At 47.9% G+C, this 25,383-nt stretch overlaps 10 protein-coding genes across 12 annotated transcripts; 5 read left to right on the forward strand and 5 right to left on the reverse strand.

Annotated features, from left to right (window-relative positions):
• Nucleotides 1–83: 83 nt before the first annotated feature.
• On the forward strand, nt 84–2,458 carry LOC122612926 (leukocyte surface antigen CD53). Its single transcript, XM_043786835.1, has 5 exons — nt 84–521; nt 1,195–1,383; nt 1,447–1,632; nt 1,761–1,961; nt 2,033–2,458. The coding sequence occupies exons 1-5, from the start codon at nt 456–458 to the stop codon at nt 2,249–2,251; spliced, it is 861 nt and encodes a 286-aa protein (XP_043642770.1). The 5' UTR covers nt 84–455; the 3' UTR covers nt 2,252–2,458.
• LOC122612925 lies at nt 2,416–4,017 on the reverse strand. The gene is made up of 3 exons (XM_043786834.1): nt 3,733–4,017; nt 3,339–3,678; nt 2,416–3,181 (listed from the first exon to the last, which is right to left on the reverse strand). Exons 1-3 carry the CDS (start codon nt 3,933–3,935, stop codon nt 2,504–2,506), a joined length of 1,221 nt encoding a protein of 406 aa, XP_043642769.1. The 5' UTR covers nt 3,936–4,017; the 3' UTR covers nt 2,416–2,503.
• A 707-nt stretch (nt 4,018–4,724) lies between these two features.
• On the reverse strand, nt 4,725–5,959 carry LOC122614375 (homeobox protein ceh-17). The gene is made up of 3 exons (XM_043788944.1): nt 5,666–5,959; nt 5,362–5,555; nt 4,725–5,133 (listed from the first exon to the last, which is right to left on the reverse strand). Exons 1-3 carry the CDS (start codon nt 5,937–5,939, stop codon nt 4,942–4,944), a joined length of 660 nt encoding a protein of 219 aa, XP_043644879.1. The 5' UTR covers nt 5,940–5,959; the 3' UTR covers nt 4,725–4,941.
• Nucleotides 5,960–8,721: 2,762 nt separating this feature from the next.
• On the forward strand, nt 8,722–10,584 carry LOC122612249. The gene is made up of 4 exons (XM_043785724.1): nt 8,722–8,868; nt 9,611–9,801; nt 9,857–10,134; nt 10,192–10,584. Exons 1-4 carry the CDS (start codon nt 8,820–8,822, stop codon nt 10,454–10,456), a joined length of 783 nt encoding a protein of 260 aa, XP_043641659.1. The 5' UTR covers nt 8,722–8,819; the 3' UTR covers nt 10,457–10,584.
• Nucleotides 10,585–10,731: 147 nt separating this feature from the next.
• On the reverse strand, nt 10,732–11,983 carry LOC122612247 (mRNA-decapping enzyme 1B). Its single transcript, XM_043785722.1, has one exon. The coding sequence runs from the start codon at nt 11,885–11,887 to the stop codon at nt 10,784–10,786; it is 1,104 nt and encodes a 367-aa protein (XP_043641657.1). The 5' UTR covers nt 11,888–11,983; the 3' UTR covers nt 10,732–10,783.
• Nucleotides 11,984–12,222: 239 nt separating this feature from the next.
• Nucleotides 12,223–14,872, forward strand: LOC122612244 (DNA ligase 1). Its single transcript, XM_043785717.1, has 6 exons — nt 12,223–12,316; nt 12,376–12,438; nt 12,494–12,784; nt 12,844–13,476; nt 13,532–14,157; nt 14,211–14,872. The coding sequence occupies exons 1-6, from the start codon at nt 12,300–12,302 to the stop codon at nt 14,822–14,824; spliced, it is 2,244 nt and encodes a 747-aa protein (XP_043641652.1). The 5' UTR covers nt 12,223–12,299; the 3' UTR covers nt 14,825–14,872.
• LOC122612246 (regulator of nonsense transcripts 3B) lies at nt 14,776–16,547 on the reverse strand. Its single transcript, XM_043785721.1, is given in 4 exon segments — nt 14,776–15,122; nt 15,178–15,737; nt 15,740–16,310; nt 16,368–16,547. Coding segments are annotated over 4 exon segments (1,467 nt in total). The 5' UTR covers nt 16,461–16,547; the 3' UTR covers nt 14,776–14,879.
• Nucleotides 16,548–16,759: 212 nt separating this feature from the next.
• On the forward strand, nt 16,760–18,402 carry LOC122612245. Of its 2 annotated transcripts, XM_043785719.1 has the most exons (2): nt 16,763–16,861; nt 16,924–18,402. In XM_043785719.1, exons 1-2 carry the CDS (start codon nt 16,847–16,849, stop codon nt 18,376–18,378), a joined length of 1,470 nt encoding a protein of 489 aa, XP_043641654.1. In that variant the 5' UTR covers nt 16,763–16,846; the 3' UTR covers nt 18,379–18,402. The 2 variants fall into 2 exon arrangements, with proteins under 2 accessions (XP_043641653.1, XP_043641654.1); XM_043785718.1 differs by having other exon boundaries at nt 16,760–18,402.
• A 151-nt stretch (nt 18,403–18,553) lies between these two features.
• Nucleotides 18,554–19,920, reverse strand: LOC122612248 (protein-L-histidine N-pros-methyltransferase). The gene is made up of 3 exons (XM_043785723.1): nt 19,707–19,920; nt 19,365–19,649; nt 18,554–19,313 (listed from the first exon to the last, which is right to left on the reverse strand). Exons 1-3 carry the CDS (start codon nt 19,797–19,799, stop codon nt 18,774–18,776), a joined length of 918 nt encoding a protein of 305 aa, XP_043641658.1. The 5' UTR covers nt 19,800–19,920; the 3' UTR covers nt 18,554–18,773.
• Nucleotides 19,921–20,269: 349 nt separating this feature from the next.
• On the forward strand, nt 20,270–25,373 carry LOC122614100 (histone-lysine N-methyltransferase 2C). Of its 2 annotated transcripts, XM_043788578.1 has the most exons (9): nt 20,270–20,996; nt 21,050–21,172; nt 21,230–21,399; nt 21,457–21,647; nt 21,715–23,678; nt 23,740–23,884; nt 23,945–24,243; nt 24,303–24,611; nt 24,671–25,373. In XM_043788578.1, the coding sequence occupies exons 1-9, from the start codon at nt 20,402–20,404 to the stop codon at nt 25,318–25,320; spliced, it is 4,446 nt and encodes a 1,481-aa protein (XP_043644513.1). In that variant the 5' UTR covers nt 20,270–20,401; the 3' UTR covers nt 25,321–25,373. The 2 variants fall into 2 exon arrangements, with proteins under 2 accessions (XP_043644513.1, XP_043644512.1); XM_043788577.1 differs by having other exon boundaries at nt 21,050–21,399.
• The last annotated feature ends 10 nt before the right edge of the window (nt 25,374–25,383 follow it).

Genomic DNA, 25,383 nt, shown 5'->3' on the forward strand with positions numbered 1-25,383 from the left:
TTCGCAAGCGAGGCGACGGTTATAGATAATATTCGCACTGCTGGTTGCTGAAGTATAACAAAACAAGGAGCCAACTGGTCAGACCGTCGAATGCGTATTTTCGACTGCGGACGATTTCGAGTCGCTCGGAGTTAACGTTAACTGTTATTTTTAGTTAAAAATTGCATCCGATCAGTCGGGAACGCGAGTTGAAGCCCGCGACTATGTGGTGTTCAAAGACAGCCATCCGCAAGATAGGAATCTGAATCGGAATCTTATTCCGACGAATCCCGAGATTCGGCCTAAGAACTCCAGCTCCAGATCGAAAATTTACACACACGCACTCCAGCACTAATACCAATACCAATATCAATACCACGGCGACATATGCACACAATCGCATTCGGATTCGGTTTACTAACGGTAGTTCAGTGATTGCGGGAAAGGGACAGGGACAGCGAGGATAACGGGAAAGCATGGCATTGCCGAAGAAAATTAAATGTTTTAAGTATTTGGTTTACAGTTATGTGGTGCTCCTAGCGGTAAGTTGCATTGGTGTGCGTCCAAACGGGGCCACAACTACATGCTTGTCAAATTACATAAGCCTACATTGTACTCATACTCGTATGTATGTATATGTACATATGTATGCATGTTGATTGTTTGTGGGTCGTTAAGATTTCCAGATTTCCCAATTTGCATATTTGCATATTTCAAAAGACATCATTGAAACAGAAACCCAAATGCATTGCCCTCCCTTTTGTCTTGACAAATGGAGTTAATTAGTTTCCGAAAGTAAGTCAATTCTACCCATGTAGACAACACCATCGATACACACCCGCCAGTGCATTTCTACACCAGTTACATACACCGTACGCAAATACATACATCATACATACATCGCTGGCAGGATAATGCCTTGCGTTCTGGTCCCGACTTGCGGCGACCTTGAGCTACTTAAAGCTGCGCTAAGTACATAGGCGCAAGTATACACATGCGTGCACATAGGGCTCCTCGGCATGTGACGTCAAAAGGGAGTAGACCCCATCGCCATAGCATCTATGGTGTGCAGGGGCACATCCCGAATACACACGGTGCAGCTGAGGCCTCGTCCAAGGACACCCAGAGTGCGGGGCCTTGAGATGAAAATCAGCAGGCAGTGATAAGAGCAGCGCCCGATTCCTTACGCTTATCCTTATCTCTACTCCCTTGCAGCTGACTGGAGCTGCGCAGATCTTCCTGGGAACATCCCTGCTCTGGGGACACTCGGTCTACTATGGCATGGTGCAGAACAAGCTGTGGGCTCCGGCCGCGATTCTGCTTTGCCTGGGACCCGTCACCTTCATCCTCTGCTGGATGGGCTGCCAGGCCACCAATCAACGCAAGCGCTGCCTCTTGGGAATGGTAATGGTCACGTATTAGCTTCATCAGCTCCATCGTAACCTTTATCCTTTGGAATATTCCCAGTTTGCCGCCCTTTTGGTCGCCTGCATCTGTGTTCAGTTCATCATCTGCGGCTGGTCTCTGGCCATGAGGGAGAACCTGCCCACTTCCGTGGAGATCTTCATCGACGACTCCTTCGTCGAGTTCTTGGACAAGTTTTCGCGCACCAAGGTGGATAACCTACATCTGTGGAATAGGATGCAGTCGCAGGTGAGCCTAAGGCGGTCTAAGGTCAGACCACATTAAGTTGAGCACACAAAGGGCTACAGACCTATAAGTACTGAGGTATCTTGACGTAGAGATGACTTCACAATTCATCCTTGTTTACTTCCAATTAGTTGCAATGCTGCGGCGTGGACGGACCTCTCGATTACCGCCGACTTTCGCTGCCCTGGTCCTGCTGCTCGCGTCCTGAGCACGCCTACGAGTCAGCATGTGATACCCACTACAAGCGCGGATGCCTGGCCGTCGTGTCGGAGCAGATCAGGAACCGGCTGCTGATCACCGCCTTCGGAGCTGCCGTCATAGCCATTTTCCAGGTGAGCCCCGACTGCATTCTTGTTAGTTCACCAATCTAATTAAGAACCAATCCGCATCCGCATTCGCACAGAGCCTGGGAATCTTCTGTGCTGTCCACCTGACCATTCTGTTCGGCAAGAACGACAACACCCATCCCATGAACATGAACCGGAAAAAGAAGCAGCAGCAGTTCTTGCCCCTAACCATACAGGATAAGAGGCACGACATGCCCTCTCCCATCAATCTATCCCCTTCAGCACCCGGGCAGCGGGTTTTAAAAACTGCTCTGCCCTCGGCCATGCACAAATGACAGACGATTAGCTTTTAAGGATGCAAAAATTTATGGAAACTCCAAAGAAAAAGTATAAAAAAAATGTTGTAAACTGAGATGGAATGAATATAACTGTGACCCTCAATGTTACGTTATGGTAATTTTAAACAATTTAACGTTCGAGAAAAGAAACAACATTTGAATTTGGATTAACTCTCCAGTAGTTTAATTAAAGCTTAAAAACAATTGGATCTAACTTGTTTGTGGCCACGGGTTGACAGGGGTCGAGGACTAGCCGTTGTGCGTGATATTCGGCGGCACATAGAAGGTATCAGCTGCCTTGGGCTTCTTCTTTTTGCCAAACCAGCGCTTGGGATAGCGGACCTTCTTCTTGAAGATCTGGATGTCGATGTCCTCCCTGTTCTCGAAGAACCACAGGTTCTGGCGCTTGGCCTCCAGTTCGCTGAGGGTCTTCTGGATGCTGGCCTTGCGCTCGTCCACACTCTGGGCCTCCAGTTGGCGCTGTACCGCCGCCTCGAACTTCTTGGCCCACTCCTGATAGGACTCGCCGTAGTCGGCCAGCAGCTTGGGCTCAAACTTCTGAACACTGGCTTTGACGCTGTTCTCCAGCAGCGATTGAATGGCATTCGATTTGGTACTCTTATCCAGGGCTTCCTGCAGGGACTTCAGCAAGTCTTCGGATCCCTCCAGCTTAAGGCTTTCAACTATGTTCTGTGCGGCTGATAAAGTCTCCTTGTGCAGCGCAGCTGTGTTCGAGGTCAGAAAGCTGGAGGCCTCAGGCACTTGTCCGGAAATGACATAGCCAAGTAGGGCAACGTTCTGCTTCAGTTCTTTCAAGGACCCTTCGCCGGAGCCCAATCGAACCATGGCCCGACCCAGTTTCTTCTCTTCGGTGTTTTCGCTGGCATCGTCGGGATAATTGCGAATGAACTTCACACGAACTTTTTCCTGGTAAATGCAGGTATGGTAAGTGAAATTGGTAAAATGCCAAAAATAACAAATAAATAGGTGTTTACAAGTAAATATAGATTCCAGCTGGTTAGCTGATAACTCTATATTATTCTCGTATTCATAACTATTAAATACTGGCTTCGGATTAGCTTACCACTTCAGCATTTTTGGCAGGAGGTTCAACTTGAGAGGACTCGAAGGGCTTGAAGTCCTTGGCGAAGGACCAGAAGGACTGGAGGGCCAGGGACTCCAGCAACTCGTTGTTGCATAAGTTTCTGTCCACGAGAATGGTGGCCAGTTGCGCCGATTCCACCGCGTGGCCATTGTGCAGCAGGAAGTCCAACAGGAAGCAGCCGGAGAACTGGTCCACAAAGAGGCCGTACTGGATGGGATTACGGAGCACCGATATCGCCTCCTGGGGATTGGTAGAGTCCAGCAATTGCTTGACCAAGACACTGGGAAGCAGCGGCACCAAACTGGCCTCCTTCTGTTTCCTGCAAGCGTTATCCTATGAGTAGGGACACCACTTTCGCTGTGGCCACACCCACCTGAGCTTGAGCAGCCGATCCACCAGGTCCATGGGCCGGTTATCCGGATTGACAAACAGATCCAAATCCACACTCGTTACGGCATGACTGCTGCTTGTGGCGAATTTTGCCGGTCCCTCGTGCGCCACCTTGTTGAATTCCGCCGAGAAGTAGGACACCAGTCTCCTGGGTGGCAGTGCGCAGGAAATCCTCGATCGCAGCATCGTCAGTGATTAATTCTAATTCATAAAGTGTTATAACCAGCCGATTAACAAATAACATGCAGCTGGCCAGAAGAGTAACAAAATCCCTAGCGCGTTCGCGTATTAATACCACAGATGGCGGTATTTTTGTTTTCAAAAGCATTGAGGGTACTTCAACGTATAAAACGCTGCTTTCCTCGGAAACGATGGAATCGAAAAAGTCCTTGGAGAATTGAAATAAAAAGAATAATTTGTATTGAAATAAAAAAATCGAATTCATATACCAGTGCAACAAAACAATTTAGAAATGGAAGAGTACGTTTAAATATGGTTACAAAGCTAGAAGATATTTGTATTTTATGATTCAAAGGGATTATTTAGAATCTATGTATACTTTTCACTTATGAAGTATAGAAAATTGTTAAAAGAACAACGATTTCATAGTTAATTCAAATCATTCGGGGTGTTAAAAATGGGAAATCACTTATAAATGGCAAGCTCAAGAAATAAAAGCGGTAATTTCTGAGGTAGATATATGTACCTAGGCACATACGATTTCAATAAACTGAAATTCAATTTGATCTTGTTAATTATATCTGAGAGGTTTTCGAGGGGTATTCAATCCCTGCGGTGGGCAAGGCACAACAATTGCTATATTGAGCGAACCGAATCGCCACCATCAACTGATTACTCGCTTTAATGCCGATCCAATCCACTTTCCACCCGATAATTGGATGACAATTTACCCTGAAGGGCATGAGGTTCGCTACTTGTAGCTGGTGACCCTTCAACCCCCAGCAAAGTCCTTGTTTTCCTTCCCACAGGCTTAGCCGGCTGAGCCCTCAAAAGGGTGCTGCTAAGCCAGTTATCCCAGAGGATGTGACTTCGGGTCCAGGGGTAAACAAGCAGGGTGTTACACAGATCTTATTTATTTAACGCAATTCGCTCCAAGTAGTCGGTATAAATAATATCAAAATAACTGCATTCATCAAAAGTATACTAATATTTACATAGATATTAGTGGATTCTAGATTTGATCATATAAGCATTTCATTTGACGGGCATGGCCATTCTGGGGCCCCTTGAGCGATGGACCCAGGTATTTCGATCCTGTCGCAGGATTCTTCCGGCCATCCATTTTGCTGGACTTGTCCTTCATTATGTAAATGGCATGCCTCTCCTGCTTGCGGAACTTTGCTCTTCTGTTCTGGAACCACACCTGAAATACAATTGGCATTTGGTTCTGTAAAGTTGATTGTTACCTGGCTTCAAGAATTGTAAACCTAGAAAGATTAGTTAGAGAAAGGCCCCCATACCTATAATATTTGAACCTATCAACGATAGTCTTTTGTACATATTCAATGGTTATATTATATTCTGATGTAGTGGGTTTATAAATATCCTATACTACCCTTCTACTTAACCACCAATTCGTGGTTTTCCTCACCTGAACTCGGGCTTCCGTCAAGTGCAGTTTGGATGCGATCTCTTCCCTGGTGTAGATGTCTGGGTAGTGGGTTTCCAGGAAGATCTTCTCCAGCTCGTTCAGCTGGTTGGACGTGAAAGTGGTACGAATCCGCCTCTGTTTTGATTTGTCGGTCAGGCTCAAGCCGTCGTCTCCAAAGGACTTCAAATGGAAGTCTATGGCAAGGTGAAATGTACACAGAGCATTCGAGATGACGGGGTTATAATCCAGACTGGTTCGATGGAGGTGCACTGGATGCAGGTGGGACAATGGCTACTAAACTTACCCGTGTTGTAGGAGCCAATGTTGTGGGTGGCCGGGTAAAATTCGGAGACTGTGGTGATTTTGGAAAAGAGTAAGCTCGACTCCTGGTTGAGGGAACCGCGGATCGCAGACTCGTTGGCGCACAGCTTGTAGCTGGAGTCGATCATGAGGTTGTAGTGATTCATGTGATTGGCCACGGACAGCCCTCCATTGGCGCTATTGTTATAGAACTCGGAGTTGGCGGTGTACAAACAATCCTTGTCGAAGTTGGCCTTGTTGAGCAGTGAAAATTCCATCGCATCTGCAGGTAAATTCACACACGGCACTCGATTGAAATTTTACAGCCCGCTAATGAGTCATTCGGCCATAAAACACATAGTTATAGTAGCTCCGCGGCAGCACACACTTTTTAACTGCCCTTGAATAAATAAGCTTCGATTACGATTGTATCAACTACAGGACATTCACGTTGGCCGAACAAGGATGCTGCACTTGTCTCGGGAGAACGGGACGGAAAATTTCATTCGTTTCCGCGTTTGGAGGCGGTGCTAACGAGCTCCACTCGACATAAGGGTGGAAATGCTATTTTCCGGCGCGTGTCGTGCACTGCGCAAAAATGCTATGCATTCCCACAATTTACTTGTTAAAAGCGCCCAAGAAATCGAGTTGCTTTTGTCAGTTTCATTGGTTGCACCGCTGATTCTTGACTCTGGTTTCATCATCACCAAGAAGTCCTGTTTTTACAGGATATTTATTCGAAATCAAAAGATTTTCCAAGCCACTTCTTCCAGAACTTTTCTGCAAGTGCACCAATTTTCACAGGCCTCAAAAAGCAACACTCAGAAGATTAAATTGGCTTATCGGGCAACCATGAAGCTGGAATGTCCTTCCTGCGCGATTAAATAAAGTGGGTCTCTGCAATAGCATAAAAACTAAATAAGAAACAATCCCTAATTTGGAGTAATAAACGTGATAGTTACTCTGTAAGGATACACAAACGAAGCAACTGAGCTGTGCATTTAAAGCGAATTTAAAATCTGAAAATGAAAGGGTATCTGGCATTCTGCCTTCACAGGTATAGCGCCTCCGCAACTTGATAAAACAAATGGTGTTTTACCGAACACAATGGATAACAGACACCTTACTATCTTTCTTGTTTATAATATTGGGCTGATTGAAACATTGTTTAAAGGCGCTGGCAGGATACAACCCCTGTTTTCGGAAACAATTATTTGCTCTGCGGATTATTTCGATTAGTTAATTCCTGTTAATCAGAGACTTGCCTAATTTTTATTTACTCTACGCTGAACTCGTTTTTCGGACACCCTAATGCTGGATTGCGAATAGGAAGGCTGCTACCCTGTGTTGTTAATCATGTTGTTCTAATCTTTTGAAACAATACTTAATAAAACAATTTCCGCATACATCTTGATCCATTTGGCTGTATAATACATACAAGGTATAAGTATAAGTTTAGAATAGAGAAATGTGCCTCTTTGCAGTTGAAAAATGGTCTATGTAGCTCTTGTGGATTTTCTTTGCACATTTGCATGGTAGAGTGAAGCCTTTTCTTTTCTTAACCAACGAGTTGGAACGAGTAAGTCTTCAGAAAAACAACTTGATAGATGCACATACTCTAACGTACACTCGTGCAAAAGGAAACTCTACTTTATAGAAACCATTACTTAAATTGCAAGCCTATGTAAATCATAATCATAATAATAATCATAATAATAAGTACTCTTGTATTCCAAATGACTGTGTTACATAGTCATTTTTATCATTTGGGGTTTATGCATCAAAAGAATAAGAATATGATTAATTTCCAATGGAACTATATAAGTGGTCGTTCTAATTGTATAAAAACAACAATATCAAGCCCAGAAAAGGAACAACTGATGATTACAAGTGCGTAGCTCATTCCACATCAAGTGAACGTTATACTAACCACAGGTAGGAGGTGATCGACCTGAACGGAACCCAGCTGGAATATGTGTTTAACCCGATCCTAAACCCACCCCAACGATCCTGTAAAAGCACAAATTAGTCGGTTTATACCATATTATTTACGTATATAGCCCAAGAATGGGTAGCTAGCTTAAGTCGAGCCTGGATTTGGTGCGAGCTGTGGGTGCAAATGAGCCTAGAACTCATGGATCGTATAAGTATCAGGTTTGCTCGAGTCATTCTGAAGGCAACTGACGTTAGCTTAGGAAAAGTAAAGAAAAAAGGGTTTAGCATAGGTGTGTTGTATTTACACACTGGCTTGGTATGGTGAAGGCTTTTTCTTTTGCTAATCAGCGAGTTGGAACGAGTAGCTAACTATTTACAAAACCTCAAGCAAAGCGCAAATGGATCTACTTAAGCCTATGAGAAACTGAACGTGTAATACCCTAACATATAAAATGTTTTAAAATTAGTATTAAACAAGCATTGCAGAGCAACATTATTAAAGATTTCAGTTTTGACTTGAAAATGCCTCATGCAGCAATTTTCATAGAAATACAGGAATGTTAATGATCCCTATTGCTATGGCGACAGCATATCATTAAGGCCGAACGTTACAACAGCCCCTAAGTCGGCCGAGAAGAAAATGTCCTTAAGGACTGGGTGCGACACCCCCCATTCGCAGTTGCACGTCCTTTAACGGTCTCGAAACTGGCCCTTCACTATCCCTAGTCGTAGGAGTGGGCCTCAGCTGGGCCGCCAACTGGTTTTCGGATAGGCAACAACGGCTGCTAGGAGCAGCGGAGAGTATCGAAGCGGAAAGGTTCTCCAACCCCCACACATGCAGGGCGATGGCGATTTGGTGGTGGTGCCTGGCCAGCTGCGGAGCGATCTCCCCACACATGTCCATGCGCGGACTGTGCTCCGAGAGTCGGGCCCATGTCAAGTAGTCAAGTGGCACGGGCTACGACTATGGCTATGGGAGAAGGAGGATCGTGTGCCGGAGAGGAAGTGCCGGCATTATCTCGGCTAAATTCGAATTCGTTTGGTTACGGTGCGTGGTTTTGGCCAAGAGCGCTCGTTTCTCGGTTTTCAGTTTTCGAATTTCGGTTCTCTAGTGGCCAAGAGCATTCAGTTGCTATAGTCGTACCATGCCGAGCAGACCGCTGAGTTAGGATCGGTTGAGAAGTCTGGTATACGAGGAAGTGGAAGTGTAGATAGTGACTGTTATGGATCCCCTGCTTATTGTCGTTCTGGCCATCGGACTACTCCACAGAGGTACTACCACATCCTGTGGCGATCCAGCCAGTGTTCCACACGCGAATCGACATTTTTAAATTAAGAAATGAAATCATTCAGAAGGCGCATATAAACGAATATACGAATGTGGCGAGTGTACATCGGCGCAAACCTTGAGAAAAATAATGACAAATCGGATACCTATAAATACGAACGTATATCCACATTCGGTTTTGAGTTAACATGTGCTGAAACGGAATATAAACAACTGGCCACCGTGAACTTGGAATATCCTTTAATATGTGTATAAGAACGGGCTCAAGGATCTTAAGTGAATTTCGTGTTCAAAAAATGTGAATATTATTTCAAAATGGAAAAATTGCAAGTGATTTTGAGGTTCAAGCAAAAGATCTTAAGAAACTAAAAGTTTCCAGCGATACGAACTCAATAAAATGGGACAGAGTTTTCAGAATTTTGGCACACATGACAAAGCACCGAGTGAAAAATGTTCAATTTTCTAGCTTTTTGTTTGTTATTAGTGTCTATTTTTAAACGAAACAGGCATCCGCTCATCGCGTTTTCGCTTTTCGTAAATATACGCCATTCGCCAAATTATATAGATTTGTATACAAGCGCTGAAAAATGTGTTTTGGATTTGCCAGTGGTAGATTCCAAATAATGCCGTGTGTTCTGTAATTTCATGACATGAAGAATTTGTCTTGCCAAAAGCTTTTAGTTTCTGAATTCCACGTCCTAATGGGTAATTTTCGCTTTCGTTTAGATGTGCTATGCTATCCGACAAGGGATGAGTCCGAGGACAAGATTATAGTTCTCCAAAACGAGGAGATGGAGCCCACGATCCTGGACTGCGACTACGAGGTCGAGGAGAACCCAAAGTTCCTCACCGTCAAGTGGTACAGAGACGACAAGTCCATATATCAGTGGATCTTTGGAACACCTCCATATGCGATCGTGAGTGCCCCAAGCGATGTAATGGGTTTCAGATGCTAACCGCTTTCCTTGATAGCCCGAGTTCAAGAACGAGGTCGACAGCACCTACGAGAGCTCCACGGAGCCGAGCAAGCAGTACAGCTCGCTGGCGCTCATCAACCCCACGATCAGCACCACCGGCGACTACAAGTGCGTGGTGCAGACCTCGCAGCATACCTTCTCCAGCCACCAGCGGGTTCAGGTGATTGATCTGAGGAACTACACCCTGGAGCTGTCCCACAAGACAATCCACAACGAGACGCAGCTGAACTGCACCGTGACGAACGTGTATCCCCGTCCCACCATCACGATCATGTAAGGATGAGCGCCTATCTTCGTCTAGCCTTGTTTACTCATCCCACCATCTTACAGATCCAACGACATGGACGTTGTGAAGCGGGAGCCCATGGTGTACGAGGACGAGGAGGGTTACTTCGATGGCAGCGCGGTGGTGGCCGCCTACGACACCGACGATGATCCCGACGCCTACCAGTGCGTGGTGTCCTTTGAGGGATACGGGAAGAACCTGACCACCGTGGCCACATCCGCGTCGGCGGGGGTGGGCCACCTGGACTTCAGCCTGTGGCTGTTTTGTTTTCTGTACTACCTGCTATCGAAGCTGAAGGTCTTAATCTAAATAAAAACGTTGTTATTTATTGTTACTAAATTTATGTTTATTGAATTCTGTTTGCCATTCAACTACCTTTTCTACGCCCCTTTGGCTTAGTTAACCATTTTGTAAATAAATACGAATACTTCACAAAACCAACTACGTTAGTTAACTCTTAAGGTTGCTCTGGAAATGGTTGCCATCCTGCGGGGCTTCTAGATTTTAAATCTACAACTGCCCTTGTCGGCTTATAGCTATTACATTTTGTAAATTAACTCGGTTTGAACTCGATTTAAACTCCATGCGAACAAATGAAAAAATGGGCTGCATTTCGGAAATGTTGAATATTTCTGTTTATTGATATGTAGGGCTGGAGTCCAGCAGCAGATTGGAACAGCCGTTCAGATAGGCCTTGTGCAGCTTGTTGGCGAACTCCTTATCGTTCTGGATAAGGTACGTGAAGGCCTGGACGAACTGCGTCGAGTTAAGCAGAGGCTGCTGTGGCTCCGGATTGCCGTTGTTGGGCGCGTCGAACATGGTGGGCGGCATGAGGGCCGGCCCGGGTTTGTCGCCAGCCAGCAGTCTTCGTAAGCACTTGCCGGCATCGTCGTTGGCCATCAGAGCCGACGATGAAGGCGCACCTGTCGGAGATTGAGCCGTGGTGTAGCTCTTACCGATCTTCAGGTCGCTTAGGAGCTGGATGTTCAGCTGCTGGGTCTTCTGGAAGGGCGAAAGCCGACTCTCGTGGTTGTCCCTGCCCGCCGGGGGCAACAGATCCTCGCCAGGCGTGGCTGCCCGCTGCTGTTTCTCCAGCTGGTCCACGGAGAGTGGCTGGACGCGGTGGAACAACGACTCTGCCGTGGCCTGCTTGGCCAAATCGAAGAACTTCAACACATTGCCGGCAGTTACGTTCTCCGCCGACGGCGTCTTCGGCTGCCCGCCGCTCACCTGGGCATTGTAGTCCTTCTGGGCCTTGGTCAGCATGTTAAATATGCTGGCCGGCTGGTTGCTGTCCTGCTTTGGCTGCTGGGGCGCGTGGGTGGCGTTTCGCTGGGCCTGGCCATTCGTTCCCTGATCCTTGGACTTGAGCAGCCCGTTCACCAAGCCGCTGATGCGGTCGCACTCCTCGCTGTTGTAGAACCAGAAGCCCCGGATACGGGAACGCTCGTTGCGGTAGAGCAGGAACGGCGGCTGCGACTGCAGCTCCAGGCTGCCGGTGATGGGCTCCACGAAGGACGTCGTGTTCAGTCGGTTGTTGATGAAGATGCTGTGAAAGGGCTCCGCGTTGCGGTGGTATATGAAGAAGGCTCCCTCCACATCAGTCTTTTCCCACTCGTTCTGCGCCGAGTTGAACGTGTAGAAGGCGACGTGCGAGGACGAGTCCACGATCTCCTTGGCGTACGGGTCGATCTTCTTGATGGCCGCCAGGTTCATTCGCGTGATGCTCTCGTCGGCCATTGTAAATTGTATGTAATCTTCGGTTTTGGCTGTGCTATTGCGAATTGCAATTATTTGTGAATTTAACGGAGCTCTGGTCACACTGCTGCTTTGATGTTTTCCTGTGTTTAGCAGCGACTGCGGTCACACCGAGCGATTATATACACATCCTTATATCGATAAATGTTTTCTTGTATATTTCGAAGTATATTAAATAATGCCAATCTAAATACGTAAAGCTGTGTTCCGTCAATTACCAGCACATTCATTTTGCATTAAAGTATATTTGTTCTTCGTGGTATAATTTCTCATTATGTAGCGTAAAAACAGTATTCCCATTGCGATATATCGATATTTTAGGCCAGCACTAAAAACTGGCGGGAACCCATTGCATTGCAATTTATATTTATTTGAACACAGCCTTTCCATCAAAATGCAAAAGTCTATAACGTAAATTCACTTATTTCCGAAAGCTAAGCTATTGCCAATCTAACAATACCTCATTTCAGCTCCTTCTTTAAGAAGAAATCCGATGCCAACGACAGCCCCTCGCCACCCAAGAAAGTTCCCAAGTAAACTGTGCCTCTGTTTTTGTGTTTCATTACTAAATTTCGCAACAAATTATAGGATCGATGCGAAGACTGAACTCCCAGATGAACCCCTCATCAAGAGCGAGAGTGCCTCCCCGGAAACTAAGGCCAAGGTAGAACCTATGTATGTGGATGCCGAGGAGAAGACAAGTCCAGTGAAGAATGTTAAGAAGGAGCCAAAGGATGTCGAGGACAAAACCACGGACAAGAAGGTCACAACCATAGGTCTCAACTCCACCTCCGCTACTAAGGAGGATATGGAAAACTACGATCCATCCGCCGATTCCTATCATCCGCTCAAAAATGCCTATTGGAAGGACAAAAAGGTGTAAGTAATGCAGGATTTTCTGCCTCAACCTGAGTTATTTCAAAGGACACCCTTTCCAGCACTCCCTACTTGGCACTTGCCCGCACATTTCAAGTAATCGAGGAGACCAAAGGCCGGCTTAAGATGATCGACACGCTTAGCAACTTTTTCTGCTCGGTGATGCTGGTTAGTCCGGAGGATCTGGTGCCCAGCGTGTACCTCAGCATCAACCAACTGGCGCCCGCCTACGAGGGACTGGAGCTGGGCGTGGCCGAGACCACCTTGATGAAGGCCATTTGCAAGGCCACGGGGCGTAACTTGGCTCACATTAAATCGCAGACGCACCTAATCGGGGATCTGGGCATCGTGGCCGAGCAGTCACGCGTTTCGCAGCGCATGATGTTCCAGCCAGCACCTTTGAATGTAAGAGATGTGTTCCGAAAGCTGCGGGAAATAGCTAAGATATCCGGCCAGTCGAAGATGGACCTGGTGTACAATATGTTTGTGGCCTGTCGATCGTCGGAGGCTCGCTTCTTTATCCGATCTTTGATTGGCAAGCTAAGAATTGGCATTGCCGAGCAGAGTCTGCTCACAGCTCTGGCCGTTGGGCTGGTCAAGAAGAACCACATCGATGACTGCAAGGCTAGCAAGGTGCCAGAAGTCTATAAGGATGAAATAGCGGAGACCACTTTGCTGCTGAAAACTGCATACTGGTAAGAACTAACTCAAGATTTAGCTAATAGTTCAGATGCTAACCAACTTTTGCAGCCAATGTCCCAACTACGACATCATTATTCCGGCAATTCTAAAGTACGATATCAAGGAGCTGCAGGAACGCTGCCCCATGCACCCTGGCATGCCGCTGAGACCCATGCTTGCGCAGCCCACCAAGGGGGTCCATGAGGTGTTTGAGAGATTCGGAGGCATGCAAATCACCTGCGAGTGGAAGTACGATGGAGAGCGGGCCCAAATTCACCGCAACGAGAAGGGGGAGATCAGCATATTCTCTCGTAACTCCGAGAACAACACGGCCAAGTATCCGGATCTGATTGCCAGGAGCACTGGCCTGCTCAAGGGCGACATAAAGTCCTACATCATAGACAGTGAAATTGTGGCCTGGGATGTCGAGCGAAAGCAGATTCTGCCCTTCCAGGTTCTCAGCACGCGCAAACGGAAGAACGTTGATATCGAGGAAATCAAGGTTCAAGTCTGTGTCTACATATTCGATCTCCTGTACATCAATGGCACCGCTCTGGTGACCAAAAATCTGTCAGAGCGTCGCAAGCTCCTGTTAGAGCATTTCCAAGAGGTCGAGGGCGAGTGGAAGTTCGCCACTGCTCTGGACACCAATGACATAGACGAAGTGCAGCAGTTCCTAGAGGAATCTATCAAAGGTTTGCCCTGCCCACCTACCAAAAAATTGTTTACTCAATATTTATTTCACTAGGGAATTGCGAGGGCCTCATGGTAAAAACTTTGGATGAGGAGGCCACCTATGAAATTGCTAAGCGATCCCGGAATTGGCTCAAATTGAAGAAGGACTACCTATCCAATGTGGGCGACTCACTGGATCTAGTGGTCATTGGTGGCTACAAAGGCAAGGGCCGGCGAACTGGAACGTATGGAGGATTCCTGCTTGCCTGCTATGACACTGAGAACGAGGAGTATCAGAGCATATGCAAAATTGGAACAGGCTTCACCGATGAGGATCTGCAAACGCACTCCGAGTTCTTGGGCAAGCATGTGACCAGCGCCGCCAAATCCTACTACAGATACGACCCCAGCCTGGAGCCCGATCACTGGTTTGAACCGGTCCAGGTGTGGGAAGTTAAATGTGCGGATCTGTCGCTCAGCCCGATCCACCGAGCAGCCATAGGCATTGTGGATGGAGAACGTGGCATTTCCTTGAGATTCCCTCGGTTCATTCGGATACGCGACGACAAAAACAGCGAAAATGCAACGGACGCCAATCAGGTGGCCCACATGTACCAGTCACAGGATCAGGTTAAAAATAATCAAAAGTCGAGCACACAGATGGAGATGGAGGACGAGTTCTATTGACCAGTCCGCTCCATCCACGTGTACACGATTTATTTAACAATAAAGTCTGTTATCGCTATTTGACACTGTTACCGCTCTCTGAGGATTTGGACAAGCGTCGAGTCTCGAGCTCACACTCCTTGACCTCCTTGGGCTTTGATTTGTTGCGCCGATTTGAGCGTTTGTTCTTTTTGGAAGTCTTCTCCTCCACCACGGAAGCCTCTCCATCCGAACCATCCTTGCCGCCTCCACTGTGAGGCAGCTCATCTGATGCACGAATGCGGGCTTTAGGCTGGTAAATGGCAATCGAGGGTCGATCCTGTAAAAATCGAATGGGTTAGCAAAATGTGGAAGAAGGATTTCGTAAAACCAACTTTATTGCGAATGCGCCGCTCCTCTGAAGCTCGAAATTGTGCAGCCTTGATGGCTTCCTCTGCAGTTTCGTGAGAGGACACTGCTGGCTGTGTTTCTACGCTGGATCCCTTTTCCTTGTGACCTCTGGCAGCTTGTATAAAGGCCTTGGGAGCTTCTGGATTCTCGGTGTTTTCAGTCCCAGCCTTTTCTCTGGCGGCCTCCGGCGCCTTAGAAGTAGATGGCAAGTCCGAAGTGTCGCTTGGCTCTGGCTTGTTCTCTTTCTTCAAGATAACAATGTCCATGGACTTCGAATTCTTGTTCTGCTTCACGTTGGATGGCTTGCCTTTGTCCTGCTTGTCCTGCTTGCCCTGACCATCATCCTTTTTCTTATCCCGCTTGGCTAGCTTACGCTGTTCGTGCTCCTCCCGTCGCCTCTGATCGCGCTCAGTTCGTCGTTTGGAGCGCGAGGTCTTCGCATCATTGGCTTGGGATCCAGACGACTGCGGATCTTTGCCATCCTTTTTGGCGTTATTGCCGGCTGGCTTCTTGGTGTCCGCTCCAACGCCTTCGGCCTCCTTTACCTGTTGGCGTCCGACTGCTCTGCGAGTCGCAACTGCTTCTGCTCCTCGCGCTGCTTCCGCTTCTCCTCGTTCCGTTTGCGGGCCTCCTCCCGGCGCTTCTCCTTCTTGTTGGCCAGGTACTGCAGGAGGGGTGTAGACTTGACCTTCTCGTCTGTTCGCCGGTCGAAGTTGAAGTCGATCTTGACGTCGCCCATGCGGCTCGCCTCCTCGCGCTCTTCGGCCAGCCGCTTGATGAACTCCTGGTAGTGGAGCTCGCTCTCGATGGTGTTCACCTTGCTGTCGTCGTTTCTGGCCTTGTTCTTTAGAAAGCACTGAAAGGGAGCATACTCCACGATGGCCATGTACTCGACACCCTTGTTGTCCACGAAGACGTAGCCGTCGAAGCGGTCCCGGAACTGCAGCACCTCGGTTATGTCCTTGGAGGACATGTCGATGTAGGCGCGACAGGTTGCCTCCTGGCCCAGCGACCAGTCCGCTTTGCAGTAGTAGTAGGAGTCATTCTCCGGCAGAGGACCCACCTGATCCAGGAAGTCCGCCTCCGTCATGGTCGGCGGCAAATGCCGCATCACAATCTGAAAAGGGTGCATTAGCTTGGGCGGCTCGTGGAATCTATGCATTTTGGACATTACCTTGATGATCTGGCTGGTCTTGTCCTTCTTGTCCTTGCGCCGGTTTCCCCTCTGCTTCTCCTTAGGCTTTTCCTCAGCCAGAGTTTCAGCCATTTTATATTTCTTTTTATCCACAAAAATCAAAACAAACCCAAAAAGCCAACAAATGCAAACATGATGTGGATCCGATAGAGATGACAGTTTCGGCTCGAACTAGTAAATATTCTGAAGCTCATGAATGATGCCTTTACCCTTCATACGCAGTAAAAAATAGAGTATATCAAAGAATTTAGGACATATTTAGTTAGTTAATCGTTGGAAATTGCAAACCTGCAATAGCTGTGCCATTTTGAGGATTTACAATCAGTGCTAATAACTAGAACTGGAACTAGTTCATTGCGAACCACTTTGGAAGAGCGCTTTTTTCAACCGGCACACTGCTACCTGCTTAACTTTCAAACAGATTCGATAGATTTAGGCACATTTAATGCCAGAATCGGATGAATACAAGAAACAGGCAAGATAAAGCGTAAATAGATTACCTCGAGCTTGACACATGAGTCAGTTGCATCGTTTTCAGGAATCTGAGAATTACAACACGATGGTGCCGGTAGATCCACCAGTGGGATCCTTTCTCAAATGCATCGTCTGCGTCTCGAATGAGGGAAGGATTTGGACGGAAGTAATACAAGGTTTCACCAAGGACTCGGATGACCTGGAAAAGAACCTAGCCCACCTTCAGACGCTTCTGGAGAAAGCACACGTGAGGCCCAAAGTGATTTGCAGAGGATGCAAAATGCAGCGATACTGCAGTGTGTCGCATCTTGTGGCAGATCGTCCAGAGCACCAGCCACTCTGCCAGGTGCTTAGGGATCTGCAGAAGTCCATGAAGATCGATCACCCGTTGAAGCTGCTCGGCAGGATCACCAATCGTAGGAAGCTTCAGCTCGTCATTTCCCAGCTAAAGATGGTCCTGCTGGTCAAGTTGGGCAGACCTCTGCATCAGCGGGAGAGTCAACTAATCGGCAACCCGGCCGTATGCGATGTGTGCTTCAGCACTGGAGCTCTCGAGGACTGTGAAGGCTGTGCCGGAGTGGCCTTCTGCTCCGAGGCGCACCAACGTCTAGTCAGGGTCTATCACACCCCACAGGATTGTCAGACTCTGGCTCTGCTTGCAACTCCGTTTCGTCAATTGAACTGTCTAGTGAATATCAAGGACTTCCACCGCAGCAGCCCTCTTAAGGAGTCGCATCTAATTAGGGCTTTCACCGAAGCCACCAGCATGAGGATTAGCGACACACCCTGGACCGATCTGGAATCGTACCAGCTATTCGCGACCTGTTCCTCCTTCAGCGGCATCGCCAGTCTGTGTCTGGCCTTGTCGCACATTTCCTGGGTCCCAGATCCGGATAAAGCTGTTATAGTTTACGTGGCGGGCGCCACTGAGGACACCTTGCGCTATTTCCAGGACATGCACTTACGTTTCCTGTTCCTGCAGTACCCAAGCATTCGTAACTTGGAGATACACTTCATTGGAAGAACCCTTGGGCACCTTGGACAAGTAGATATCTGCTTCAGCGACAAGAACTTTGAGCAAACCGTGGTGAAGCACTTTTACCCCTTGACGTTTTCACAATACTCTAGCATTTATAACGTGGATCCCACCTTGCTTCTTATCCTGCAACCCGATTTCTTTGGCGCTGGTGAAGTAACCCAGAGAATTGCTAGCATGGTGCAAAAGAAGGTTCCGATTGACTTCGAATGGAAGGCTTGCTTGGCAAGTATTATTCGGTCCTTTGGAATTCCCATTTGCTATACTTCGATCTCAAAGGCTCAGGCAATGTCCGACTGCGCGGCTATCAACCTGTCCGCCAAGAAAAACAACATTGCCATCGAGCGAGCCTACAATATATTGGACAATCCCTATCGCGAAATATTGCCACTGCACAATCCTGCTCCCGAAGATACCGAAAAGATTGTGTACGCCAATAACTACCTACAAGTTATGTTCACCAGCAACAAAAATCACTAATGACTACCAAAGACTATATAAGGCTTAGTTTAGTTCACAGAATACCTTTGACTATATTGACCTATGATATTAAGCAGGTGCTCGTCACATATAATAAGTTACCTGATTACTGCTACATGTATAAAACTATATGCTGTATAATAACTACAATAAGTTAACAATAACGAGAACAGTATTCAGTTTCGAACGCGGCTTAGAATCTCGCACTTTAATTTAAACGTGTTTATCCATTTACATTTTTGGTAATTCTTTTAGAATAAATTGTTTAACTAGTTTATAGCCTACATTTGTAATAAGTATAAATGCTCAGTTTCTCAATGCAGCCACTTAACTCTACGAGGAAAACGGATACAATTACTTCAGATAGGTTTGTTTTAAGATCTGGAAGCTTTGATCTAGAATGTCTTCTTGGAAATGACAACGATTAAATCGATTAACCAATAGAACGACTGGTGGAGATCTCCCTCGCACAAGTACGGCGCCTTGGTCCACGACTCCACACGGAAGCCACAGTTCTCCAGCAGCTCCATAAACCTGGCTGCCTCTTCCTCGAACGACGCCTGCCTCCCGTTGTTCTCTAGGAGCGGGCGCAGCGGCAGATGTGAGGTGTTTGTCTCAACGTAGTGCATGTAGGGAAGTACTAAGGCCACCACGGCTCGACCATTAGGAGCGAGTGCCAGGTGAATGTCCTCCAGCAGCTTAAAGGAATCGAAACATCGGTCCAAAACGTTGAGGCACAGAATCAACTCCAGGTTCTGCAGTCCGTCTATCTCGGTGATTACGTTGAAGTTAAGCTTCTTCAGCCGGTCGCGCATGGTCCAACTGGCTTCGGTGGCGAAGACCCGCAGCCCGGCACTTCCGCTTAGCTCAGACACGGTGTTGGCCACTCGCAGCGAAATCTCACCGTCCCCGGCTCCGATGTCCAGTAACGTGACCTACGATATGGGAGATGAGTGATGGCTAAGAGTAAAGGCTACACCGCTTACAGGTTCTTGGCCGCTGGCAGGCTGAAAGCCGCCTGCTACCAGCAGCTTACGGAACTGCTCCTCGGACAGTATGAACATGGAACCGCGCTTCAGAAATCCGTTGATGTCCGTCTGGGTCATGAAGAACTGCAGAATTGACCGCGCCAGTGCGTGCCACAAGTGGGTCCAGATGTTCGCCGAAAGCGCCTTGGTGCGCTCCAGCCAGCTCACCGTGGTGGCATCCGGCTCAAGCGGCACGAACTTTGCCTGGAATCTCGGCGGCAGCTCATGGTTTAGACAGTACCACTGAAATGCATCCATATTGTAGGAAAATTCGTAGCTTAATTCGGGAATGCATGTTACCTTTCGGGTGTCTATGTCCTCCAGAGAGTTGTCGTTGTGGAATTTGGCGTGGATTACCCTGGCCAGGGTGCCGCGGGGACGATAAACAGCCATGATAACACAGTTGATTTATAATTGTGCTTTTATTTACATTTTCTACGGTTGTGTGTTTTAGATGAATTGTGCCATAATTTTTCCCGTTTGAAGAACTGGAGTACGGTATTTTCCAGGGCTGGATTCTGGTGTCTTGCAGAGTTGCAGTTTGAACAGCTGCATACGATTAGAAATAGTCTATCGATAAGTAGGCGTGACAGCCCCCACAAAAGTTTTAACTTATTTAAATATAACATTAAACTATTGAATGAAATAATTCACTACATTAATACCCAAGTATTAAGAGCTCTAATAAACTTGTATTTGCTTAAAATAAATAGCATTTAAATATCTGAAGATTTAAATATTTGTTAAGCTCTTTAAATGTTAATAAATATATATTGTTGTATAAGAAAACCATTTAAATGAATATCCTATTACTGTATAAATTAACTTAATTGCATTACCCTCTCTGCGAACTCACATTGTTCCCGACAATTTCGACGCCTGTTCGATAACATTAGGGCGCGATGCACGCTCACATTTTATTTAGCTGTCGAGTAATGTATACAAAATAAGCGGCGGCTATTTTTTGTTATTTTAATGAAACGCATCAATCCGCGATGAGCACGAACGTTGTTGTGAGCATGGAGGAGAAGGCGGTGGCCGACGACCTGCCGTACTTCCCGGAAAAGTTTCCGGGCAAGGTGTGCTGTTTATGCAATCTCGGCGAGAAGAGTGCCTTGGGCCAGGGCGAGATTCTCCAACTGAAGGCGCCCGCGCCCGCTGAGATCAAGGATAAATATCCAACGGATCGGCTGAGGGAGGACGGATCCAGGCTACTCTACGGTCCCAAACAGGCTGCTTCCAGTTCGGGAGAGTGCCACTACGAGCTGGACAAGATTGGACAGCCGGAGGTGGTGCATCCCGCCGAATTTCTGGACGAGGGGTTCGTCTACGTGCACCGCATGTGTATAATGTGGTCGCTGCGCAAAAGTCAAATAAGCGATACGGATGCCGCGTATTTTGCCACGCACTTTGCTGAGTTCCTGGAGCAGAAGTGCAACTTTTGCGGCCGCTACGGGGCCTCCATCAACTGCAAGATGAACTGCCGTCAGGTGCACCATTGGCCGTGTGCCGCCGCTGCGGGCTGCCTTCTGATCCTGGAGAGCTTTACGGTCTTCTGCACGGAGCACTTGAGCCAGGTGCCTGTGATATGTAAGTGATTTTTGGCAGTAAAGTCTCCTAGAAACTAATGGCTTGACTTACAGGCAGCGACAATAATGTGGAGTGTCTTTCCTGCTCCTCGCTGGGGGATCTGTCCAAGCTGATCATGTGTAGTACCTGTGGAGACCACTTTCATTCGACCTGCATTGGTCTGGCCAATTTGCCTGGTAATTACTGTCAAGTACCATCGATTTTGGTTAGTTACATGTCTTGTTTTTCCTTAGATACCCGTTCCGGTTGGAACTGCGCGCGTTGCACCAAATGCCAGATTTGCAGGCAGCAAGACTCGAACGACACCAAGTACGTTAAGTGTGAGCAGTGCCAGAAGATCTACCACGCCTCCTGCTTGCGGCCAGTTATCTCAGCCATTCCAAAATATGGCTGGAAGTGCAATGTAAGACAGCATTGACTGAAATAAAGTGTTATCCAGTACTTATTAGACTCTTTCCAGCGCTGCCGCGTCTGCACAGATTGTGGATCAAGGACTCCTGGCGGCGGCAGTTCCTCCCGCTGGCATAGCCACTATACAATCTGCGATTCGTGTTATCAGCAGCGGAACAAGGGGTTTTCCTGCCCCATTTGCCAGAAAGCTTACAGGGCAGCATCGCACAAGGAAATGGTCAAGTGCAGCTGGTGCAACAAGTACGTTTTACTCGCTTCTGCCTGATTAGCCATGCTTATCCGATCATTATCCATGGATTCCTTTCAGATTTGTGCACAGTACGTGTGACGAAGAGGCGGATCTAACGGCTTACCACAAGAAGAAGGAGCAGAACCCAGACTACGACTACGTGTGTCCGAATTGCAAGAGTAATTCGTCGGGCCCTGGGTCATCTCAACAGGCAATCGACTCGATCGTGTTGTCCGCCATGGATTCGTCGTCCGAGCAACTGAGCCTCAAGGAAATCGAACTTGACCCGTTGGAGGGCAAACCAACAATGGATCCATCGAGCGATGAGCTCCACAAGCTACCCACCGGCAAGAAAAAAGTGTGCCTTACGAGTGTTCGCGGAAGAAGCGGAAAGTTCGTCCTACACCGCATGGGTGTGATGTCTCAGATCAACAAGAAACGAAGCACCCGAGGCAAGGGGCGCCAGCTTGCACTGCCCAACATCTCGAGCGATCGCTGCCTGAGTCGCAGCATAGAAACTGATCTGACTAGCGACAAAAAGCTGCTGCTCTGCTCGGCGCGGGACAAGTTTATCCAAGCGCAAGACATCTGCGTGATGTGCGGCTCTCTGGGCATTGAGAGCGATTCGGTGATGATCACCTGCGCGCAGTGCGGCCAATGCTATCATCCGTACTGCGCCGGCGTGAAACCTTCGCGAGGCATCCTGCAGAAGGGTTGGCGATGCCTGGACTGCACCGTGTGCGAGGGATGTGGCAAGAAGAACGACGAGGCGCGCCTTCTCCTGTGCGACGAGTGCGACATTTCGTACCACATTTACTGTGTGAATCCTCCGCTGGAAACCGTGCCCACGGGCAACTGGAAGTGCTCCTTCTGTACGCTGTGTCAGAAGTGTGGTCGCAATCCCACCGAGAAGAGCGAGTTCGGGGACTCCAACATGCTCGAGTGTCCAACCTGCACCAGCCAATCCTCATGCCCCGTGTGCAAAGTCTCGTACAGCAACGGCGAAATGATCATCCAGTGCGAGCATTGTGAACTGTGGGCGCACTTCCACTGCGACACCGTCAATGCCCAGCTGACCATTGACCACTACGACAACAATGTGTACAAGTGCTTCAAGTGCCGCTGCTCCACGAGAAGCACCAACTCGCTGACGGATGCCAAGTTTGGTAACGAGGATTCGCTGGGCATAGCTTCCCAGGGCAGCAAAGCATTCGTGCACATCACAGCCAACTCCGGTCCGTCATATGATGCCAAAGGCGGCGCCGAGCGCAATCATCTCAGTTTATCCAGCGATATGCCCGATGCTGCCCCAGAAGCCCTCCACTGGATTGACGGAGTGTGCCTAAGCGAGAGCGGATTGGGCATGATCAAGTCATTGTCTACGGAGATCAAACGCAAGCGCAAAATGCGACAAGCCATCGGCAATGGCAAGGATGGACAATTGGAGGGCGGCGCCGAGGAGGCGCTGGAAAAGTACAAAGACGGCATGGTCTGGGATGGGACGGAGAACGCTATTCCCGAGGGTTTCACCATCTCCACCAACGACGAGGGAGTACACATTTTACGCAAAAAGCGACAGCGCAATCTGCAAAAGCTGGGTATTGGTGGATTCTCCGTGCGCAACCGAGGTCTTAAGAAAGACAGCGAGGAGGCGAACGTTGTTGACCAATTAAATTCCCTTATGCCCATGGACAAAAAGAAGAAAATCATACGCAAGAAGCAAAAGAACAAGCTGATTGAAGCATATCCCGTGTACTTGCAAGAGGCATTCTTCGGAAAACCTCTGTTGGAAGGTGGAGAGCTTGTCATGGCAGAGTCAGATTCCTCTGACGAAATCGATGCCTCCATGAAGGTGTACTTCACACGGCCCGAGGATAAGAGCTCTGCCAACCAGGACACGTTGGCGGTGACCAAGAGCCCAGCGAAGACCCTGAAGAAGGTCAAATCGGAGTTGAAAACTGAGAACAAAACTGTTTTCATTGAGCAAATGCCAATGGGAATCCAGAACAAGAACGGAACGACACCAGTTTCCAACGTTTTTGGTAATTGTTTTAGCACCTCAGACTACTTTATTCCCAGGTTTTATCGTTTATATTTTTACAGATCCCTTGCAAACGGAGATTTCGAACACTGTCTTCGCTAACAGGCATCCTTTGGATACTTTGGCTTCGCCAAATGTCCCTGAACTGGACATGGCTAACTCTGTTAATACGGTGTCATCAGCTGAAGTTATTGAAAAACCAATGCGGTAAGTCTCGTGTCTATATGTCAGTATATTCCTAGCTTATTAATTTGTTTTTCCTCAAAGGGATTCACCTGCGGTGCTTGTAGACAGTTTCATGGTTCCCAACCAGTTGCCACAGGATCAGAAGTTTCACAATCAGCTATATCTGGGTGGAAATATTTCGGTTAATCCCGCACAACAGCTGCAGTTCCGGCAACAGGCGCCTCCCAATGCCAATAAGCAGAATATGCAAACTATAATGAGCCAGGTCGTTTTGCAAACCGAAAAGAGACCAGAGGAGGAGCAAAAGGTTGTGGAGCCCGTGACGGAAACCCTGAACGCTGGCACTCAAAAGACGGCGGAGAAAATGCGCAAGGATGAGGGTACGAATGAGTTTTTATAGCGCTGGGCTCAAATGCTCATTAACCTATTTGTATTGCAGATCTTGGACTCATGGCCACCATTTCGGCAGTGCTGTATGCCAATACGGAGCATCCCAACCTAAAGGAGTTGTTTCCGATTTGGAATGACCGCTGCAAGCAGATTCTAAAGCGGTGGCGTTCGCTGTGCAACGAGAAGAAGGCGCCGTTCTTGCAGAAGGCTAAGGACAATCGCTCAGCACTGCGTCAGAGACGAGAACAAAACAAAATACCTATGCCACCAAAACCACAGAAGCAGGAGGAATTGGGCAGAGTGTGGAAGCAACCGCCCAAGCTGAAGGAAGACCAGCCGAACATGTTTGTCACGTACAGTAAGTGCTGCAGCTTATGTCTTGTTTGTTACAGTTGCTATAACCCACATTTCGTCTAGATGGAAATACCTACGACATGCCCAACTATGTTGGTGGCCCGGCGCAGGTGACGTCCAACAACGCCAACCCGCATCATGTGATGCCGAACGTTAACGATAATCTAGTGATTAAGACCACGATGCAGAGGACTCAGGTGCACACAACAGCAGCCAGCACCTTAAAAATGACTACCGTGGACAATCGGCTAGAGTTGAACACGGTGTACGGGACGGAACCCATTGGAGACAAGAAGCTCAGGAACCTGCTGCAGAAGAACAGCACGGAGCCCATGCTCATGGGGGCCAACTCGGACTTGTTCCTGGGAAACGATGTAATGCGGCTGGGAATGATGCAGAATACTCCCATCACGCAGAACAATCCCATGTTGAGCATAAGTGGAAAATCTCAGCCATCTGAAGGCAGGGCCTTAGAGCAGGATGTAAAGATGAACGAGCCGCAGGAGGCCACTTCCTCCGCCGTGGAGTTGGAGAACGTCGGATTCAGTGACCTTCTGGGAGGACTCGGCGAGGGCGACGACGATGACCTACTCAAGTCGCTCACCTCCGAAATGGGCGACGACTTCAATATCCTGGAGTACGCGGACCCAGAACTGGATGTGAATGTTCTCAACTCTCTAGATTTTGATGACAATGAAAAGTGCTCTACATAGGAAAAGAGGAATCATTTTAATGGAAATAAAGAAAATGCAATATTTAATACAAAGCACAGAGTT

The sequence above is a fragment of the Drosophila teissieri genome, chromosome 2R (assembly GCF_016746235.2).
Source record: "Drosophila teissieri strain GT53w chromosome 2R, Prin_Dtei_1.1, whole genome shotgun sequence".
NCBI classification, from domain to species: Eukaryota; Metazoa; Arthropoda; class Insecta; order Diptera; family Drosophilidae; genus Drosophila; species Drosophila teissieri.

Coding starts and splice junctions, on each gene's coding strand:
- LOC122612247 (XM_043785722.1), bottom strand. CDS start 11,887: ATGGCCGACGAGAGCATCACGCGAATGAACCTGGCGGCCATCAAGAAG.
- LOC122612248 (XM_043785723.1), bottom strand. CDS start 19,799: ATGGCTGTTTATCGTCCCCGCGGCACCCTGGCCAGGGTAATCCACGCC. Junction 19,650..19,706: donor AGGACATAGACACCCGAAAG/GTAACATGCATT, acceptor GATGCATTTCAG/TGGTACTGTCTAAACCATGA. Junction 19,314..19,364: donor CTGCCAGCGGCCAAGAACCT/GTAAGCGGTGTA, acceptor CCCATATCGTAG/GTCACGTTACTGGACATCGG.
- LOC122612925 (XM_043786834.1), bottom strand. CDS start 3,935: ATGCTGCGATCGAGGATTTCCTGCGCACTGCCACCCAGGAGACTGGTG. Junction 3,679..3,732: donor GATCGGCTGCTCAAGCTCAG/GTGGGTGTGGCC, acceptor TAACGCTTGCAG/GAAACAGAAGGAGGCCAGTT. Junction 3,182..3,338: donor CTGCCAAAAATGCTGAAGTG/GTAAGCTAATCC, acceptor TGCATTTACCAG/GAAAAAGTTCGTGTGAAGTT.
- LOC122612926 (XM_043786835.1), top strand. CDS start 456: ATGGCATTGCCGAAGAAAATTAAATGTTTTAAGTATTTGGTTTACAGT. Junction 1,384..1,446: donor AGCGCTGCCTCTTGGGAATG/GTAATGGTCACG, acceptor GAATATTCCCAG/TTTGCCGCCCTTTTGGTCGC. Junction 1,633..1,760: donor GGAATAGGATGCAGTCGCAG/GTGAGCCTAAGG, acceptor ACTTCCAATTAG/TTGCAATGCTGCGGCGTGGA.
- LOC122612249 (XM_043785724.1), top strand. CDS start 8,820: ATGGATCCCCTGCTTATTGTCGTTCTGGCCATCGGACTACTCCACAGA. Junction 9,802..9,856: donor GAACACCTCCATATGCGATC/GTGAGTGCCCCA, acceptor TTTCCTTGATAG/CCCGAGTTCAAGAACGAGGT. Junction 10,135..10,191: donor CGTCCCACCATCACGATCAT/GTAAGGATGAGC, acceptor ACCATCTTACAG/ATCCAACGACATGGACGTTG.
- LOC122612244 (XM_043785717.1), top strand. Junction 12,439..12,493: donor CCACCCAAGAAAGTTCCCAA/GTAAACTGTGCC, acceptor AACAAATTATAG/GATCGATGCGAAGACTGAAC. Junction 12,785..12,843: donor TATTGGAAGGACAAAAAGGT/GTAAGTAATGCA, acceptor CACCCTTTCCAG/CACTCCCTACTTGGCACTTG.
- LOC122614100 (XM_043788577.1), top strand. CDS start 20,402: ATGAGCACGAACGTTGTTGTGAGCATGGAGGAGAAGGCGGTGGCCGAC. Junction 23,885..23,944: donor GTTATTGAAAAACCAATGCG/GTAAGTCTCGTG, acceptor TTTTCCTCAAAG/GGATTCACCTGCGGTGCTTG. Junction 24,612..24,670: donor GAACATGTTTGTCACGTACA/GTAAGTGCTGCA, acceptor CATTTCGTCTAG/ATGGAAATACCTACGACATG.
- LOC122614375 (XM_043788944.1), bottom strand. CDS start 5,939: ATGGAATTTTCACTGCTCAACAAGGCCAACTTCGACAAGGATTGTTTG. Junction 5,556..5,665: donor CATTGGCTCCTACAACACGG/GTAAGTTTAGTA, acceptor ACCTTGCCATAG/ACTTCCATTTGAAGTCCTTT. Junction 5,134..5,361: donor TGACGGAAGCCCGAGTTCAG/GTGAGGAAAACC, acceptor ATTGTATTTCAG/GTGTGGTTCCAGAACAGAAG.
- LOC122612245 (XM_043785718.1), top strand. CDS start 16,903: ATGAGTCAGTTGCATCGTTTTCAGGAATCTGAGAATTACAACACGATG.